The sequence below is a fragment of the Microcaecilia unicolor genome, chromosome 11 (genome assembly GCF_901765095.1).
Source record: "Microcaecilia unicolor chromosome 11, aMicUni1.1, whole genome shotgun sequence".
In the NCBI taxonomy this organism is placed as follows: domain Eukaryota; kingdom Metazoa; phylum Chordata; class Amphibia; order Gymnophiona; family Siphonopidae; genus Microcaecilia; species Microcaecilia unicolor.
The window spans coordinates 63,738,295-63,753,753 of NC_044041.1; the positions used below are offsets into that span (position 1 = coordinate 63,738,295).

At 46.6% G+C, this 15,459-nt stretch overlaps 1 protein-coding gene across 1 annotated transcript in view; it reads left to right on the plus strand.

Annotated features, from left to right (window-relative positions):
* Window positions 1-15,459, plus strand: part of SPPL3 (signal peptide peptidase like 3) — a 238,318-nt gene that overhangs the window by 121,707 nt on the left and 101,152 nt on the right. Inside the window, exon 4 of the mRNA XM_030218725.1 lies at window positions 14,262-14,381. Coding sequence (XP_030074585.1) covers window positions 14,262-14,381 — 120 coding nt within the window. The remainder of the gene's footprint in view (window positions 1-14,261; window positions 14,382-15,459) is intronic.

Consider the following 15,459-nt stretch of genomic DNA (forward strand, 5'->3'; position numbering starts at 1 on the left):
GGTGTTGGAGGATTACACAGTTCGTCTTCCCTGGGAACTGGTGGTCAAGCTGGGGTTGCGTTGGTGGCTGCGTTCCGACAAACTGGGCCTGGGGATGCCCCTTGTGGTCCCAGATTGGGTAGTAGTGACTATGGATGCCAGTCTTTCTGGATGGGGAGCTCATTGCCAGGGTCTCACGGTGCAGGGATCTTGGAATCTGGAGGAAGCTGCTTGGTCCACCAATCAGTTGGAGCTGAGGGCAATTCATCTAGCATTGCAGGCTTTTCACGAGGTGATAGCAGGGGAACCTGTTCAGGTACTTTCCGACAATGCAACAGCGGTAGCCTGTGTCAACCGCCAGGGGGACACCGAGAGTGCTCCGTTGGCCAGGGAGGCAATGTGCCTGTGCCTTTGGGCGGAGGAGCACTTGACTCAGCTGTCGGCGGTTCACATAGCGGGATCGTTGAATGTCAAGGCGGACTTTGAGTCGGCATGTTTTGGATCCAGGGAAGTGGCAGTTCTCCGATCAGGCGTTTGCTTTGATTACGAGCCGTTGGGGTGTTCCGGCTATGGACCTCATGGCGCGCAGCCAATGCCAAGGAGCCTCAATTTTTCAGTAGAGGCAGGGATCCCCAGGCTCTGGGGATCGATGCACTTCTTCAGCCTTGACCTCTGGCAGATCTCCTCTGTTTCCGCCGTGGCCCATGTTGGACAGGATTTTAGGTCAGGTAGCTCGACATCCAGGCCGCGTGATTTTAGTGGGTTCAGATTGGCCCAGGTGTCCGTGGTACACGGATCTTGTTCGCCTTCTGATCGATGGCCCGTTGAGGCTGCCTGAATTTCGGGGGTTATTGCATCAGGGTCCCATCGTTATGGAGGATCCATCCCTGTTTGGTCTTACGGCATGGCTATTGAAAGGGCGAATTTGAGAAAAAAGGGTTATTTGGACAAGGTGATTGCCGTTATGCTGCGAGTGAGGAAACGCTCCACCTTGATGGTGTATGCGCGAGTGTGGCAAACTTGTCTTGTGTGTGTATGGCAGCAGCGATATCGCCATTTTCGGGTTCGGTGGCTTACATCCTGACTTTTTTGCAGGAGGGCCTCGAGAAAGGGCTGTCCCTGAACTCACTAAAGGTACAGGTGGCAGCTTTGGCGTGTTCAGGGGTCATTTGCGGGGCTCTTCTCTTGCCTCTCACCCAGATATTGTTCGCTTTTTTGCGGGGAGTTAATCATCTGCGTCCGCCGCAGAACTCAGTGTTTCCTACTTGGAATCTGAGTTTAGTGCTGCGAGCTTTGCAACGGCCTCCCTTTGAGCCTCTGTCTCTTTTGTCGCTCAAGGATTTTACATTGAAGGCGGTGTTTTTGGTCGCAATCTCTTCGGCCAGTAGAGTTTCCGAGATTCAGGCTTTGTCCTGTAGAGATCCATTTCTGCGTTTTACAGATTCAGGGGCCACTCTGCGGACAGTTCCATCCTTTTTGCCCAACTTTGTCTTCCGTCATTTCGGAGAGAAGACCATCCTGATTTTCGCGCTCTCAGGTGTCTGGATGTGAAGCGGACTATCATCAGATATTTGGAGGTTATGAATGACTTCTGTTGCTCAGATCATCTGTTTGTGCTTTTTGCAGGTCGTAAAAAGGGGCAACAAGCTTCTAAGGCTACACTAGTGCGTCGGGTGAAGGAAGCTATTGCTTCAGCGTACATGGCTTCGGGGAAGGATTCACCGGTGCAGCGGCGAGCTCATTCCACTAGAGCGCAAGCGACTTCTATGGCGGAGTCGAGGTTGAGGAGATTTGTAGGTCGCCAACTTGGTCGTCGGTGCATACCTTTTCAAAGCACTTTCGTTTGGATGTAGCGGCAAGGGCTGACACTGAATTTGGGACTTCGGTTCTGCAAACTGGGATCTCTGGGTTCCGCCCTACTTAGGAACTGCTTGGGTACATCCCCCCAGTCTCTGGATTGATCTGTTTCTTACCTGATAATTTTCTTTCCATTAGTCCTGACAGATCAATCCAGAGTCCCGCCCTGGAATTTCTGCTTATCTTGGGTTTTTTTTTGTGTATGTTTCAAGTTTGCAGTTATTGTTCAATTTGGTTTAGGATTGTTTGACAGGAGTTGAAGCGAATCTTTTATTACAGAGAGCTGTACAAGTTCCTCCTGCTTCTTGCGGTGGCAGGGTTTGTTTAAATTGTCTGAAGACAGGAGAATAACTCTATAGTTGGGCGTTGAAGGTCCACTGGCTTTGGTATCGACAATTCTGAAGTTTGGGTGGCTACACATGACCACATATAGGGAGCCTCAGAAGTTCTCTCGATCTCCACCTGCTGGCAGAGGGACATAGCCCACCAGTTTCTGGATTGATCTGTCGGGACTAATGGAAAGAAAATTATCAGGTAAGAAACATAATTTGACCATTCACATCTACCCATTCCATGCCACTCATTATTTTATAGACCTCTGTCATATCTCTCCTGTAGTATAAAAGAGAGAGTTAATTTACTGGACCTGCGTCCGGTTGTGTCAGAAGAAAATATTACTTGTGCCTTTGATAACTAATTATGAACTCATCTTTGAGGTTTGGCGTTTTAACTCAAGAGTCTTAAGCTGGCGCTTTTTTTCTTTTAGAGGCCTTTTTACTAAGCTGCAATAGGGCTTACCACGTGGGTACCACGTGCCAAATCGACCATACTGCCAGAGTGGCACGGGTTGTCAGCGGTAGTTCTGAAGTTGGCGCATGCACTTTCCTATGGTAGAAAATAATTTTCTACCACGCGGTGGGGGGGGGGGGGGGTGCGTTCTGGTCACTGCATCTCAAAAAAAATATAGTGGAATAAGAAAAGGTACAGAGATGAAAATGATAAAGGGGATGGGACGACTTCCCTATGAGGAAAGACTAAAGCGATACAAAAGCATTATAACATCCTCCTCCATGGTAGAATATAGAAAACTAGTAAAAGAAGCCTGTTTCAGAGCAAATGAAACGGGCGCTAGCAAGGTTTTCGTCGCCAACACCCCCCTTCATTGTTCTGGCACTGCTCCGCCCCCAACGTCATGACGTTTGACGCGAGGGTGGGGCCCGGAGCGATTTCCCGCCTCCCTGCCAACCCCTTCGTTCTGCCATTGCTCCGCCCTCGAGGGCGGGGCCCGGAGCGATTTCCCACCCCCCGCTTCCCTGCCTCCCTCCCTGCCAACCCCTTCGTTGTTCTGCCATTGCTCCGCCCTTGAGGGCGGGGCCCGGAGCAATTTCCCACCTCCCTGCCTCCCTCCCTGCCAACCCCTTCATTGTTCTGCCATTGCTCTGCCCTTGAGGGCGGGGCCCGGAGCGATTTTGGTGGCTTCACCACCACGAACCTTCGAACATTTTGAAGGAAGTCAGAGCTTGGCTTCACTGACGTCAGTGTCCTCAGAACGTTGAGGGTGAGTTTTATTATAGTAGATTATTTTCTACCACAGGAAAGTGCATGCGCCAACTTCAGAACTACTACTGGGCACCCACGCTACCCTGGCGGTATGTTCAATTTGGCATGTGGTACCCACATGGTAGCCCTACTGTGGCTTAATAAAAAGGCCTCTAAAAGGGAAAGTTTCTTAAGACTGAGTTAAACGCCAAACCTCAAAGATGAATTCATAATTAGTTATCAAAGGCACAAGTCACATTTTCTTTTCACACAACTGGACGCAAGTCCAGTAAATTAACTTTCTCTTTTATACTAGAAATTATATCAGCCGCTTAAACATCTGTTACTATTCTGAACCTTAGGTAAATCAACTGAGATTACCAAGTTAGAATCAGTTGCTACAGACTTCCTCAGTCTAACAACTTTATTGCCAAAAACCTGGGCCAGGCCTGTGCCTATGGAGTCATAGTTTGCGTGTACGTGAGATAAAGGCGTTCTCAGAGGACAAGTAGGCTGCATTATTCTCACAGTTGGGTTGGCGATCTGTGCCATCCCGGGAATCGTAATTTCAGATAGCAAAAAGTTTGCCAGAGCCTTTTGAGCGCGTCGCGCGTCCGACTGCACATGCGCCAAGTGTCTTCCCACCCACCGCGCTCCTCAGTTATTTTTCTTCCGTGCGAGGAGCTACAGTGCATCTCTGTGGCTTCTCTGTGTGCCCGGGAAACAGCCTTGACCATTTTTGAGCGAGTTTGTTTTTTTCCATATTTTCTCCTCTTTTTTTTTTTTTTTCTCACTTGCTTCGTTTTGTAAAAAAAAAAAAAAAAGTGTGTCCCTTTATTTTCTTTAGTTTATTCCCCCCCCCCCCCCCCCCCGATAGTTTCCTTTATTTTCCGTTGCGACCGTTTTTAGGCTGCTCGGCTGGGTCCTTCCCTCCTTTTGTACCCTTTTTCTTGGCACAGCCGAGACATGATTTAGCCGGTGCTATCTTCCCTTCCATGTCATCAGACTCCCAGCAGCTTCAAATGCTGTACTTGATGCAACCGGACCATCTCAGGCACAGATACCCATTTCTGGTGTATCCAGTGCCTTGGGCCCAACTATAGCCCAGCTCGTTGTGCCCTTTGTCTTCGTATGAAGAAAAGGACCCAAATGGTTCGAGAAGCCCAGAGAGAAAAACTTTTTGGGGCTCGGTGTGGTCCTTCGTCGGCATCGGTACTGTGGTTGGCAGCATTGACATTGAGGGACGCATCGCCGTCAGGAGTGGAGGTAGGCATGGCTGCTGCTGAGCGAAGGCTAAGAAGCACCAACACCGTTCCCCTTCGAAGCATGTTGTCGGGAGGTCCGGGGCGCCGAGGGATTCAGCACCCGAGAAACGTTGACGCTGGGAGGATCGCTTCCCCTCCATATGAGAGGTGCCGATGCTTCGGTCTCTCAGCAGCCCGGTTCCTGCTCCTGAGCCCCAGGGCGACGCTGCCACCGACTGCTTCACTGGCCCCGCAGCCTTTTCCGATGGCAGCTCTCTACGAGCGCATTTGGGCCTTATTTCTAGAGCTTCTGGAGAGACTGGTGCGTACATCTGCATTGGCGTCGGGGGTGCTTGCGCCTACTGCATCGCCTGCTGCTGTTGCTGTCTCTGGCCCTTTACTCGTGGTGAGGTCCCCGAGCTCTGTGCCACTTGTGGCTCCAGTATCGGCTGCCACCCAGGTCGTCTGCCCATTGATGTTGGTGGAGGAAGCTTTGCCGCAGGTCATGCGGGGGTCGGCCCCTCGACATTGCCATAGAGGCCATAGGTCTTTGGTGTCGAGGTGGGTTCGGTCTCAGAAGTTACTGAGGAAAGTGCTCTCTGATACCTAGGAGAGAATGCTCGTGGGAGTCAGAGGAAGATCCCAGGTACTTTTCCTCCGATGAGTTTTTTGGTATTCCCTCTGAACCTTTCCCTCCACCTGAAAGGAGACTGTCTCCTCCTGAGAGCCTCTCCTCATCTTTTGTGCGAGAAATGGCCCAGGCCATTCCATTCCCCGTAGACGTGGAGGATGAGCCCAGGGCTGAGATGCTCCACCTAGAGAGGCATTGACAGCTCCTTTGCTTAAGGTAATCAAGGAAGTCCTTGTGCGAAACTGGTCGTCCCCTCTGTCCCTGTTGTCCCGAAGACAGATTCCCAGTACTGGATCCACGGGGAGCCTGGGTTTATGAGGTCTCAGTTACCCCATAACTCCATGGTGGTGGACTCCGCTCTCAAGAGAGCCAAGAGTTCTAGGGACTATGCTTTGGCTCCCAGGCAGAGAAGTTAGGACCTTGGATTCTTTTGGGAGAAAGATGTATCAGGCCGACGTGCTCGCTGCCCGTATTCAGTCATACCGGCTCTTTGTGAGCATCCACTTGTGGAACTCGGTGTGGCAGCTGTCTGCTTTGGTCAATACTCTCCCTGTGGAGCAGGCCGATCCCTTTCACCGGCTGGTCAAGCAGCAGAAGGCGTGTTGTAAATTCTTGGCCGGGGTGCTTAAGACAATTTTGATGTAGCATCTAGGATCTCTGCTCAAGGCATCTAGGATCTCTGCTCAAGGCATCTAGGATCTCTGCTCGAGGTATAGCAATGCGCGTATTCTAATGGCTGCGTGTTTCTGACCCGGACCATTCGGTTCTGCAGAGGATCGCAGATGTTCCTTGCCGAGGGATAGTCTTTTTGGAGAGAAAGTGGAAGATCTGGTTGACCAGATCAAGAAGCATACTGATGCTGTGGCTTCTCTCTCCTGCCGGGCGCCTTCTGCTACCACCTCCTCATCTAAGAGGAATTTTGGTGGGTCCCGGAGTGCTCCCTATTCCTGGCGTAGATACATGCTGGTGTCTCGCCAGCCTACTCAGGCTCAGCCCCAGCGCGTTTGTTCTCGTTAACAGCGTGCGCCCAAGGCCCCTGCTGCTCCTCAGCAAAAACTAGGGATGGGTTTTTGACTGGCTCCAGCAGAGCATAGCCGCCCTAAAAGAGTCTGTACCGGGCGATTTGCCGGTTGGGGGGAGGTTAATGATTTTTCACCAATGGTGGCCTCTCATAACCTCCGACCGGTGGGTTCTTCAGATAAACCGGTTGGGATACACCCTAAATCTGGAATCCAAACCTCTAAATTGCCCACTGAGAGCTCATTTATTCAGCTCTCAGCACTTGCAGAGGAACTCTCCGCCCTTCCACAGGCCCATGCGGCCAAACCCGTTCCACCAGGGGAAGAAGGCTGGGATTCTATTCCAGGTACTTCCATGTGCACACGAAAACTACTACTACTAAAGCGCTACTAGATGTACACAGCGCTGGGTGGATGCATCCCATCCTAGACCTAAGGGCCCTGAACAAATTCCTATTCCGAGAGAAGTTCAGGATGGTTTCCCATCATTTGATATTAAATCCTGAAAAGACTGTCACATCCTGGATCACAGGTTGTGAAACAATTCCCTCTGTAATACCAACACTATTCGATAAACAAATACCAACGGTGAAATCTTTTAGGTATCTAGGAGTCATTATTGACTCAGGTTTAACGTTTAATGAACAAATATCAGAAACAGTAAAGAAATCAATTTGTCACCTGCGAAAACTGCGCTCTGTTAGAAATTCTGTTGATAAATCCTCGTTATGTACTTTGACACATGCTTATATTACAACACGTCTGGATTATTGTAATATCGTCTATGCAGGACTTACTAAGATCAATATAAAATGGCTGCAGATGATACAGAATACTGCAGCTCGTATTATTTACAGAGCCACAAAATATGACAGGATCACACCTCTTCCAGTTGAAGCCAGAATAAAATTTAAAATTCTTACTTTGACTTTTAAAGCTTTACATTTATTGACCCCTCAATATTTAGCAAGTCATTCTGCCCTATACACCTATACGAACACTTCAATCATTAAATGATAATAGGTTAATAATTCCATCACCAAAAAAGGCTAGATGGGAATCTACTAGACATTCAGCTTTTTTCTATGTAGCTCCTGCTCTCTGGAACTGCCTTCCAAAAATCAGATTAGAAGAGTCGTATGTTAAGTTTCGTAAACTTCTAAAAACATACCTATTCCAAAATACGTTTGTTTGCAAGTAATCTGGGATGAAAAAAGGGAAACGGGGGCAGAATGTATATGCAGAAAAAAACCATGTTTGTTCATATAAATTTGTTATGAGTGGATTGTTTTATTGTTGTTTTTATTCTTAGAATGGATGCTTTTGGTTTGCTGTGCTTTACCGTCAAAGAAATGGAGTTCCTGTAGGTTATTTTAAAGTTTTGTGTATTTTTAAAGAATGTAAACCGTTCTGGTTTGTGTATGCAATTAAGTAACGGTGTAGAAAAATAAATGACAAACGATAAACGATGATTCAGAAAAAAGATTGGCTATGCTCTCTGCACTTGAAGGATGCTTATCCTCATATCCTGATACTTCCAGCTCACAGGAAGTATCTTTGATGTTGACTGGGGATCCAGCACTTCCAGTACCACGTACTGCCTTTTGGCCTAGCGTCAGCTCTGAGTGTTCACAAAATGCCTGACTGTAGTTTCAGCATCGCTACGCAGGCCGGGAGTGCATGTGTTCCCTTATCTCGATGATTGACTGGTGAAGAGCACCTCAGAGGACGGTGCTTGGGAGTACATGCGGATGACTGTTCAGGTGCTGGAGCTACTAGGGTTTGTAATAAATTACTCCCAAGTCCCATCTCACTACAGTTCAGAAATTGGAATTTATTGAAGTATTGCTCGACACGAGCAGTTCTAACCTATCCCCCCGAGACCCGGGCAGACAACCTTCTGTCCCTAGTGTCCAAGGTTCAAGTGTCTCAGCAAGTCACAGCTAGGTAGATGTTGAGACTCTTGGGGCACATGGCCTCCACGGTTCATGTTACGCCCATGGCACGTCTGCACATGAGATCTGCTCAATGGACCCCAGCTTCTCAGTGGCACCAAGCCACGAGGAACCTAGAAGATGCCATCCATGTGTCCACCGACTTTACATATTCCATTCAGTGGTGGACAACTCAATCCAGTTTGACCATGGGACGCCCATTCCAAATTCCTCAGCTGCAGAAGGTGCTGATGACGGATGCATCTGTCCTGGGGTGGGGGGCTCATGTAGATGGGTTTCACACTCAGGGAGCCTGGTCCCCCTAGGAGACAGATCTTCAGATCAATCTCCTGGAGCTCCGAGCGATCTGGAATGCACTAAGGCTTTCAGAGATTGGCTATCCAACCAAATTATCTTGATTCAAACAGATAATCAGGTTGCAATGTACTACACCAAGAAGCAGCAGGGGGCACTGGATCTCGCCCTCTGTGTCAGGAAGCCGTCCAGATGTGGCTTTGGTCACGCCGTCACAGCATGTTTCTCCAAGCCACTTATCTGGCAGGCGTAAACAGTCTGGCTGACAGGCTGAGCAGGGTAATGCAACCTCATGAGTGGTCGCTGAATATGGGCGTAGCCCGCGAGATCTTCCGAGCGTGGGGCACCCTCTCAGTGGATCTCTTTGCCACTCGGCTCAATCACAAGGTCCCTCAGTTCTGTTCCAGGCTTCAGGCCCACGACAGACTACCATCAGATGCCTTTCTCCTACATTGGGGAACAGGCCTTCTGTATGCATATCCTCCCATACCTCTGGTGGGGAAGACTTTGTTGAAACTCGAGCAAGACCGCGGAACCATGATTCTGATTGTGACATATTGTCTGCATCAGATTTGGTTCCCTCTTCTTCTGGAGTCCTCCGAAGAACCGTGGAGATTGGAGTGTTTTTCGACCCTCATCACTCAGAAGTAGGGGTTGCTTCTACATCTCAGTCTCCAGTCTCAGGCTTTCACGACCTGGATGTTGAGAACCTAGAGTTCGCTTACTTGGGTCTTTTGGAGGGTGTCTCCTGGGTCTTGCTGGCTTCCAGGAAAGATTCCACTAAGAAGAGTTATTCCAGTAAGAGGAGATTTGCTGTCTGATGTGACAGCAAGGCTGTAGATCCTCTGTCTTGTGTGCCCTGAAAAAGACAGATACAAATCAAGGTAAGGTATACACAAAAAGTAGCACATATGAGTTATCTTGTTGAGCAGACTGGATGGACCGTGCAGGTCTTTTTTTTTTTTTTTTTTAATATATTTATTCATTTAATCAAATTTTACAAGAAACATCTTGCTTAGAAAAGTGTCATTCAAAAGAACATTTTTACCAAAGAAAAAAAGAAAAGAGAGAGCAATTAAATCATTACACTTTCAAAATTCTAAGACACTCAAGTCCATAAATGGAGATCCAAGATATTAGGAAATCTAGGGGAGAAATATAACTAAGGAAAGAATAAGGAAATAATTCTCTGCTAACAAATTGTACAACTTCTTAGTGTTGCTTCTCCAGTTTAACTGAGGATAAAAGCAACGATACATGAGCAGGTTCAGTAAACATATATTTCTTACCCCCCAGCCTTATTATGCACTTGCAGGGTTATCTAAGAAAAAAGGTACTCCCCAAGTTCAATACTTCAGGCTTAAGGAGTAGAAATTGTCTCTTTCGAGACATCAGGAAATAACATAATTTTAAAACCCAAAAAGGGTTTCTCCTTGTTGCGGAAAAAGACGGAAAATCCAATCCTTATCAGGAGTCAATGCGACTGTCGCCACCAATGTAGCGGCAGCCGCCAATTGAGAGTCAGAGGTCTCAAGCAAAAGAGAAATATCCAACGGTTTTTCATTATCTGGATTAGTGTTCCTCTCTGGGACATAATATACTCGGGGAAAAAGGTGGGATATCCTTTTCCAAAATGTTCAAAACTTCACAAAAATATCATTTCAGCATTTCCAGAGGGAGAACAGTTTGTATCCTTGGGAAGTTGACAAATCTCAGATTATTATTCTTAGTAAAGTTATCAAAGACCTCCATTTTTTGTCTGAGATTTGTCACATCTTTTATAATCGTAGTTTGTATTGTTTCCACTTTCATAAGCCTTTGGTCAATTTTTTCAATTTTTTGATTTAAAACTTTAATCTCCTCTCCCTCTTTTTGTAAATCAGTTTCAACACGTTTACCCTTGGTAAAAACTCATTAGTTTGCTTGAGGAAAATTTGTCCCAAATTAGACATCAAATCCCACAATACTTCTAAAGTTACTTCTTTTGGTTTGACCACTAGCTCCTTAGGTAATTCAAACCTTGCTGAAGTCTGCTCATTCTCTTCACTCCGTCTCTCAGTTCCTCTCCCCTCGTTTTGCTGCGGTTCTATGGGCAAACTGCCCTCCATTCCTTCCTCAGTTGGAAAGGACGCTTCACCCCGACGTTCTTCTGGGCCCGTGCCTTCTTCCAAGGGGGATCCTGTAGGGTCAGAAAGGAAGGAACTTGCACCGAGCAGTTGGGGAGGCGGAGTTCGCGCTGTGGGACTCAACGTTGTTTCCAAGCCGGGGGAAGCCAAAATCTCCCGTTCGCCGGCGTTCCCAGTCGGCTGAGTTCCGCTATTTTGCACAATTGTCCGCGGCCTCATAAAACGATCAGTAGGACCCGGCAAAGGAGACGGAAGCGGGGAAGCTCTGCCCGCTACTTTTCCTCTACGCTTCGGCTTCTCAGGAGTGAGGTACGGGACGTCTTAGCAGATCGCGGCCATCTTGGATCTCCTGATCCCGTGCAGGTCTTTTTCTGCCGTCATCTACTATGTTGTTATGTACACAGACTCTGCTTGAATACCTTCTATACTTATCAGAGTCTGGTCTCAAGACCAACTCCATAAGGGTTCACCTCAGTGCAATTAGTGCTTATCAGCGTGTAGAAGGTAAGCCTATCTTTAGACAGCCTTTAGTTCACTTCATGAGAGGTTTGCTTTTGTCAAAACCCCCAGTCAAACCTCCACTAGTGTCATGAGATCTCAACGTCATTCTCACCCAGCTGATGAAAGCTCCTTTTGAGCCACTGAATTCCTTCCATCTGAAGTACTTGAACTGGAAGATCGTTTTTTTGGTGACTGTTACTTCAGCTCGTAGGGTCAGTGAGCTTCAGGCCTTAGTAGTAGATGCACCTTATACTAAATTTCATCACAACAGAGTAGTCCTCCTAAGTTTCTACCGAAGGTGGTGTCTGAGTTCCATCTGAACCAGTTGATTGTCTTGCCAACATTTTTTCCCCGTCCTTATGCCCACCCTGGCAAAAGCAGCTTGCACACCTTGTACTGCAAAAGAGCATGGCCTTTTACGTGGAGCGGATGAAGCCCTTCAGACAGCCCGCCCAGTTGTTTGTTTCTTTTGATCCCAACAGGAGGGGAGTGTCCATCGGAAAATGCACAATCTGTAGTTGGCTAGCAGGTTGCATTTCCTTTCGCTAATACCCAAGCTGGGCTGACTGGAGGGCCATGTCGCGGCTTGAGCAGGATACCCGACGCAACAGTCGGTTTGGGCAGTCGATGCTGCAGAATCTGTTGGGGGTTTAGAATCCAACTCCACCCCACTAGGCCTGTTTTATTCTGTTCCAGGCTGCACTCTCAGATAGTTTGTATATAGTTTCAGATTAATCTGTGCTATGTCCTCGCTGTTGCGAGGCCCAATTGGCCAATGTTTATTGTTTTGGGTGAGCCTGGATGCTAGTGATACCCCAACTGAGAGAAGAATGCAGCTTGCTTGTCCTCAGAGAAAGCGATGATACTACCTGTAGCAGGTATTCTCCGAGGGCAGCAGGCTGATTATTCTCACAAACCTGTCTACCTCCCCCTGGAGTTGTCTCCTCTATCTCTCTTTTTACTTTTCACTGAACTGAGTGGCATGGCGCATGTGCAGTCGAACGCGCGGTCGCTCAGAAGGCTCTGGCAAACCCAACTGTGAGAATAATCAGCCTGCTGTCCTCTGAGAATACCTGCTACAGGTAAGTATCTTTGCTGACAAAAAGGGCTCTAAAAATGGTGCAGAATCTTGAGAAAATCCTAATGAGATAAGATGAGGCTTAAATTTGTACAGTGTACTGGATAAGAGGAATTATATACATTCAAGTACCTGAAAGATAAAGATAATTTACAAGAAGCTCAAACAAATTTTTAAGTGAAAAGAAACAAATGGTTATGATAGGGGAATCCAGGTGGGTAGATTCAAGCAACATTAGCAAATTATTCTTAAGTGCGATAGATATATGGAACAGGAAGATGGAAAAAAAACACTAACAGAATTCATGAAAGTATGGAATAAGAAACAAAAGATCATTAGTTGAAAAGTAAAAGAAAAGCCATATGTCAGCTAGCCTTTGAGGTATATTTTCAAAGCACTTAGACTTAGAGATACATAGTAACTAATGGAACTTTGTAAGTCTAAGTGCTTTGAAAATGAGCCCCTTGGAGGGGCATAATCGAATGGCGCCCAAGTTTTTATGAGGCCGTCCTCGCAGGACGACCCCTGCGAAGGGGCGGGGAAACCTGTATTATTGAAACAAGATGGGTGTCCATCTTTCATTCGATAATACGGTCGGGGACGCCCAAATCTCAGCATTTAGGTCGACCTTAGAGATGGTCATCCCCGTTTTTCGGCCATAATGGAAACCGAGGACGCCCCTCTCAGAAACGACCAAATCCAAGCCCTTTGGCCGTGGGAGGAGCCAGCATTCATAGTGCACTGATCCCCCTAATATGCCAGGACACCAACCGGGCACCCTAGGGGGCACTGCAGTGGACTTCAGAAATTGCTCCCAGGTGCATAGCTCCCTTACCTTGGGTGCTGAGCCCCCCCAAAACCCACTCCCCACAACTGTACACCACTACAGTGGGTTTCGGAGGGCTTACATTTACCACTACAAGTGTAACAGGTGGTGGGGGTGGTGGGCCTGGGTCCGCCTTGCTGAAGTGCACTGCACCCACTAAAACTGCTCCAGGGACCTGCATACTGCAGTCATGGAGCTGGGTATGACATTTGAGGCTGGCAAAAAAAAATGTTGTTTTTTTTTTTTTTTTTTTTTAGGGTGGGAGGGGGTTGGTGACCACTGGGGGAGTAAGGGTAGGTCATCCCCAATTCCCTCCAGTGGTCATCTGGTCAGTTCGGGCACCTTTTTGGGGCTTGGTCGCAAGAAAAAATGGACCAAGTAAAGTCGGCCAAATGCTCATCAGGGACGCCCTTCTTTTTTCCATTATCTGCTGAGGACGCCCGTCTCTTAATCATGCCCCAGTCCCGCCTTCGCTACGGTGCTGACACGCCCCCGTGAACTTTGGTCGTGCCCGCGACGGGAAGCAGTTGAGGATGCCCCAAATCGGCTTTCGATTATGCCGATTTGGGCAACCCTGAGAGGACGCCCATCTCCCGATTTGTGTCGGAAGATGGGCCCCCTTCTCTTTCGAAAATAAGCCTGCTGGTGTCCTTTGAATAATATGGAAATTGGACACACTGGTTAGGCTTCTATGGTTCTTATCATAGAAGGTAGGGGTTTTTTTCTTCTTTTTTGTTTTTTCATGCAGGGCAATCAAGCTGTGGAATCTGATACCACAGAATGTGGTCAAGTCAACTAAAATTGTGGTGGTCAGAAGAGGTTTGGATAAGTTACTAGAGGAAAAGTCCATAAAAACTGTTAGCTGAGTAACGTTGGAAAGCTATTGTTTATTCCTTGAATTAAGCTTTGAGAAATGTATTGTAATTTTGGGGGATTTGCCAGTGACTTGTGACCCAGACTGGCTACTGTCAAACAGGATACTGGGCTCAGTGAATCTTGGTCTGCCTCAGCATGGCTTATCTTATATATTCTGGTTTTGTAGTCACTGTTGTGAATTCAGCAAAGTAGCAGACACGGCCCATGAACAAGAAAAACTTAGTACTGTATTACATGGAACGTTTTTTGGAAGAGATACGGTCAGTAGAAGATTGGTGCTAAGTATGCTGTATATTGGACTATTACCAGTGATCCGGTATTTTCTTATTCTTGCAGGTATCCAGACAATTGATTCTACCCAGGCTCTGTTCCTTCCAATTGGTGCCTCGGTTTCCCTTCTAGTCATGTTTTTCTTTTTTGACTCTGTTCAAGTAGTCTTTACGATCTGCACTGCAGGTGGGTATTTTTTACATCATAATTAGGTTCATAGCAGCTAGACAGTCGAAAGAGATTGTGTAGCAATCTTTTGGCTTTCTTGGCTAATTACCTAGGAATGACACTGGGCTTGTAATGGAGAAAAGGGAGTGCTATCCGAGGCACCCAACTTATCAGTTATGAAATCTGCATCTTTTGCAAACAAGTTCTGTGTACATAACTTTAAAATTCTTTTGATTTTTTTTTTTTTTTATATTCATGAGTAAGCAGACTTAAGTATTTGTATTTGGTTTTTATGTATTTTGTATTGTATGTTTTTTCTTATGTTGATTTGTGCCTTGCCTTGCCTTGAGCTGTGATAACTGTGTGTTATAATTTTTTTTAAATAAAATTGGCCCCATATGTGGTTGTTGTCTAAATGCACTGAATACAGTTTGCATTAGCTAACTCTAGAAGAACCTAGAAAGCATTTCTGCTCATGTGTTGTTGGTATCACACAGGCATTTGTTTCGGAAGGCCCCTCTTCCATGGACTGCATTGGATGTTCACTTTGTAAGGCTCCTTCCAGAAGACTTTGCCTTCCCGACCTATGTTAAAAGGATGTATAGTAAGTGGTTACCTTGCAGAGTCAAAAGCTCCAATGCTGGGAATCCTATTGTAAGGTAAAGGTACTATGGAAGGTGTAGTCCATGAAATCCTAAAATCTTCCAATAAAGATTTAGGGAGATCTACTCACTACCCTTCCCATAGGTGAGGGAATGGAAAGCAGCTCCTTAATTTGAAAAAGCTTAATTACATCAATATTCAGCGGTGGTAGTTCAAAAGAAATCTAAAATCACAGTCCCATGTATAATTTCCATCAGAAAAAGATCCACAAGTTTTGGACCTTTTTGACAGCACTAAGTTCTTCACTTGTATAATCTTCGTACAAACTTTTGTTGCAGAGAAGTTTACAAATTTCCAGACTTTCTCCCAGCAGGTAATCAAGAATAGATTGTTAGTTTACCACCTACAGGCAGTGAATATAGTAAACATCTGGTAAGATCTGTGAATAAAAATTTTAATACAGCCTTTTCCATAAGATTATGTGAATAGCATA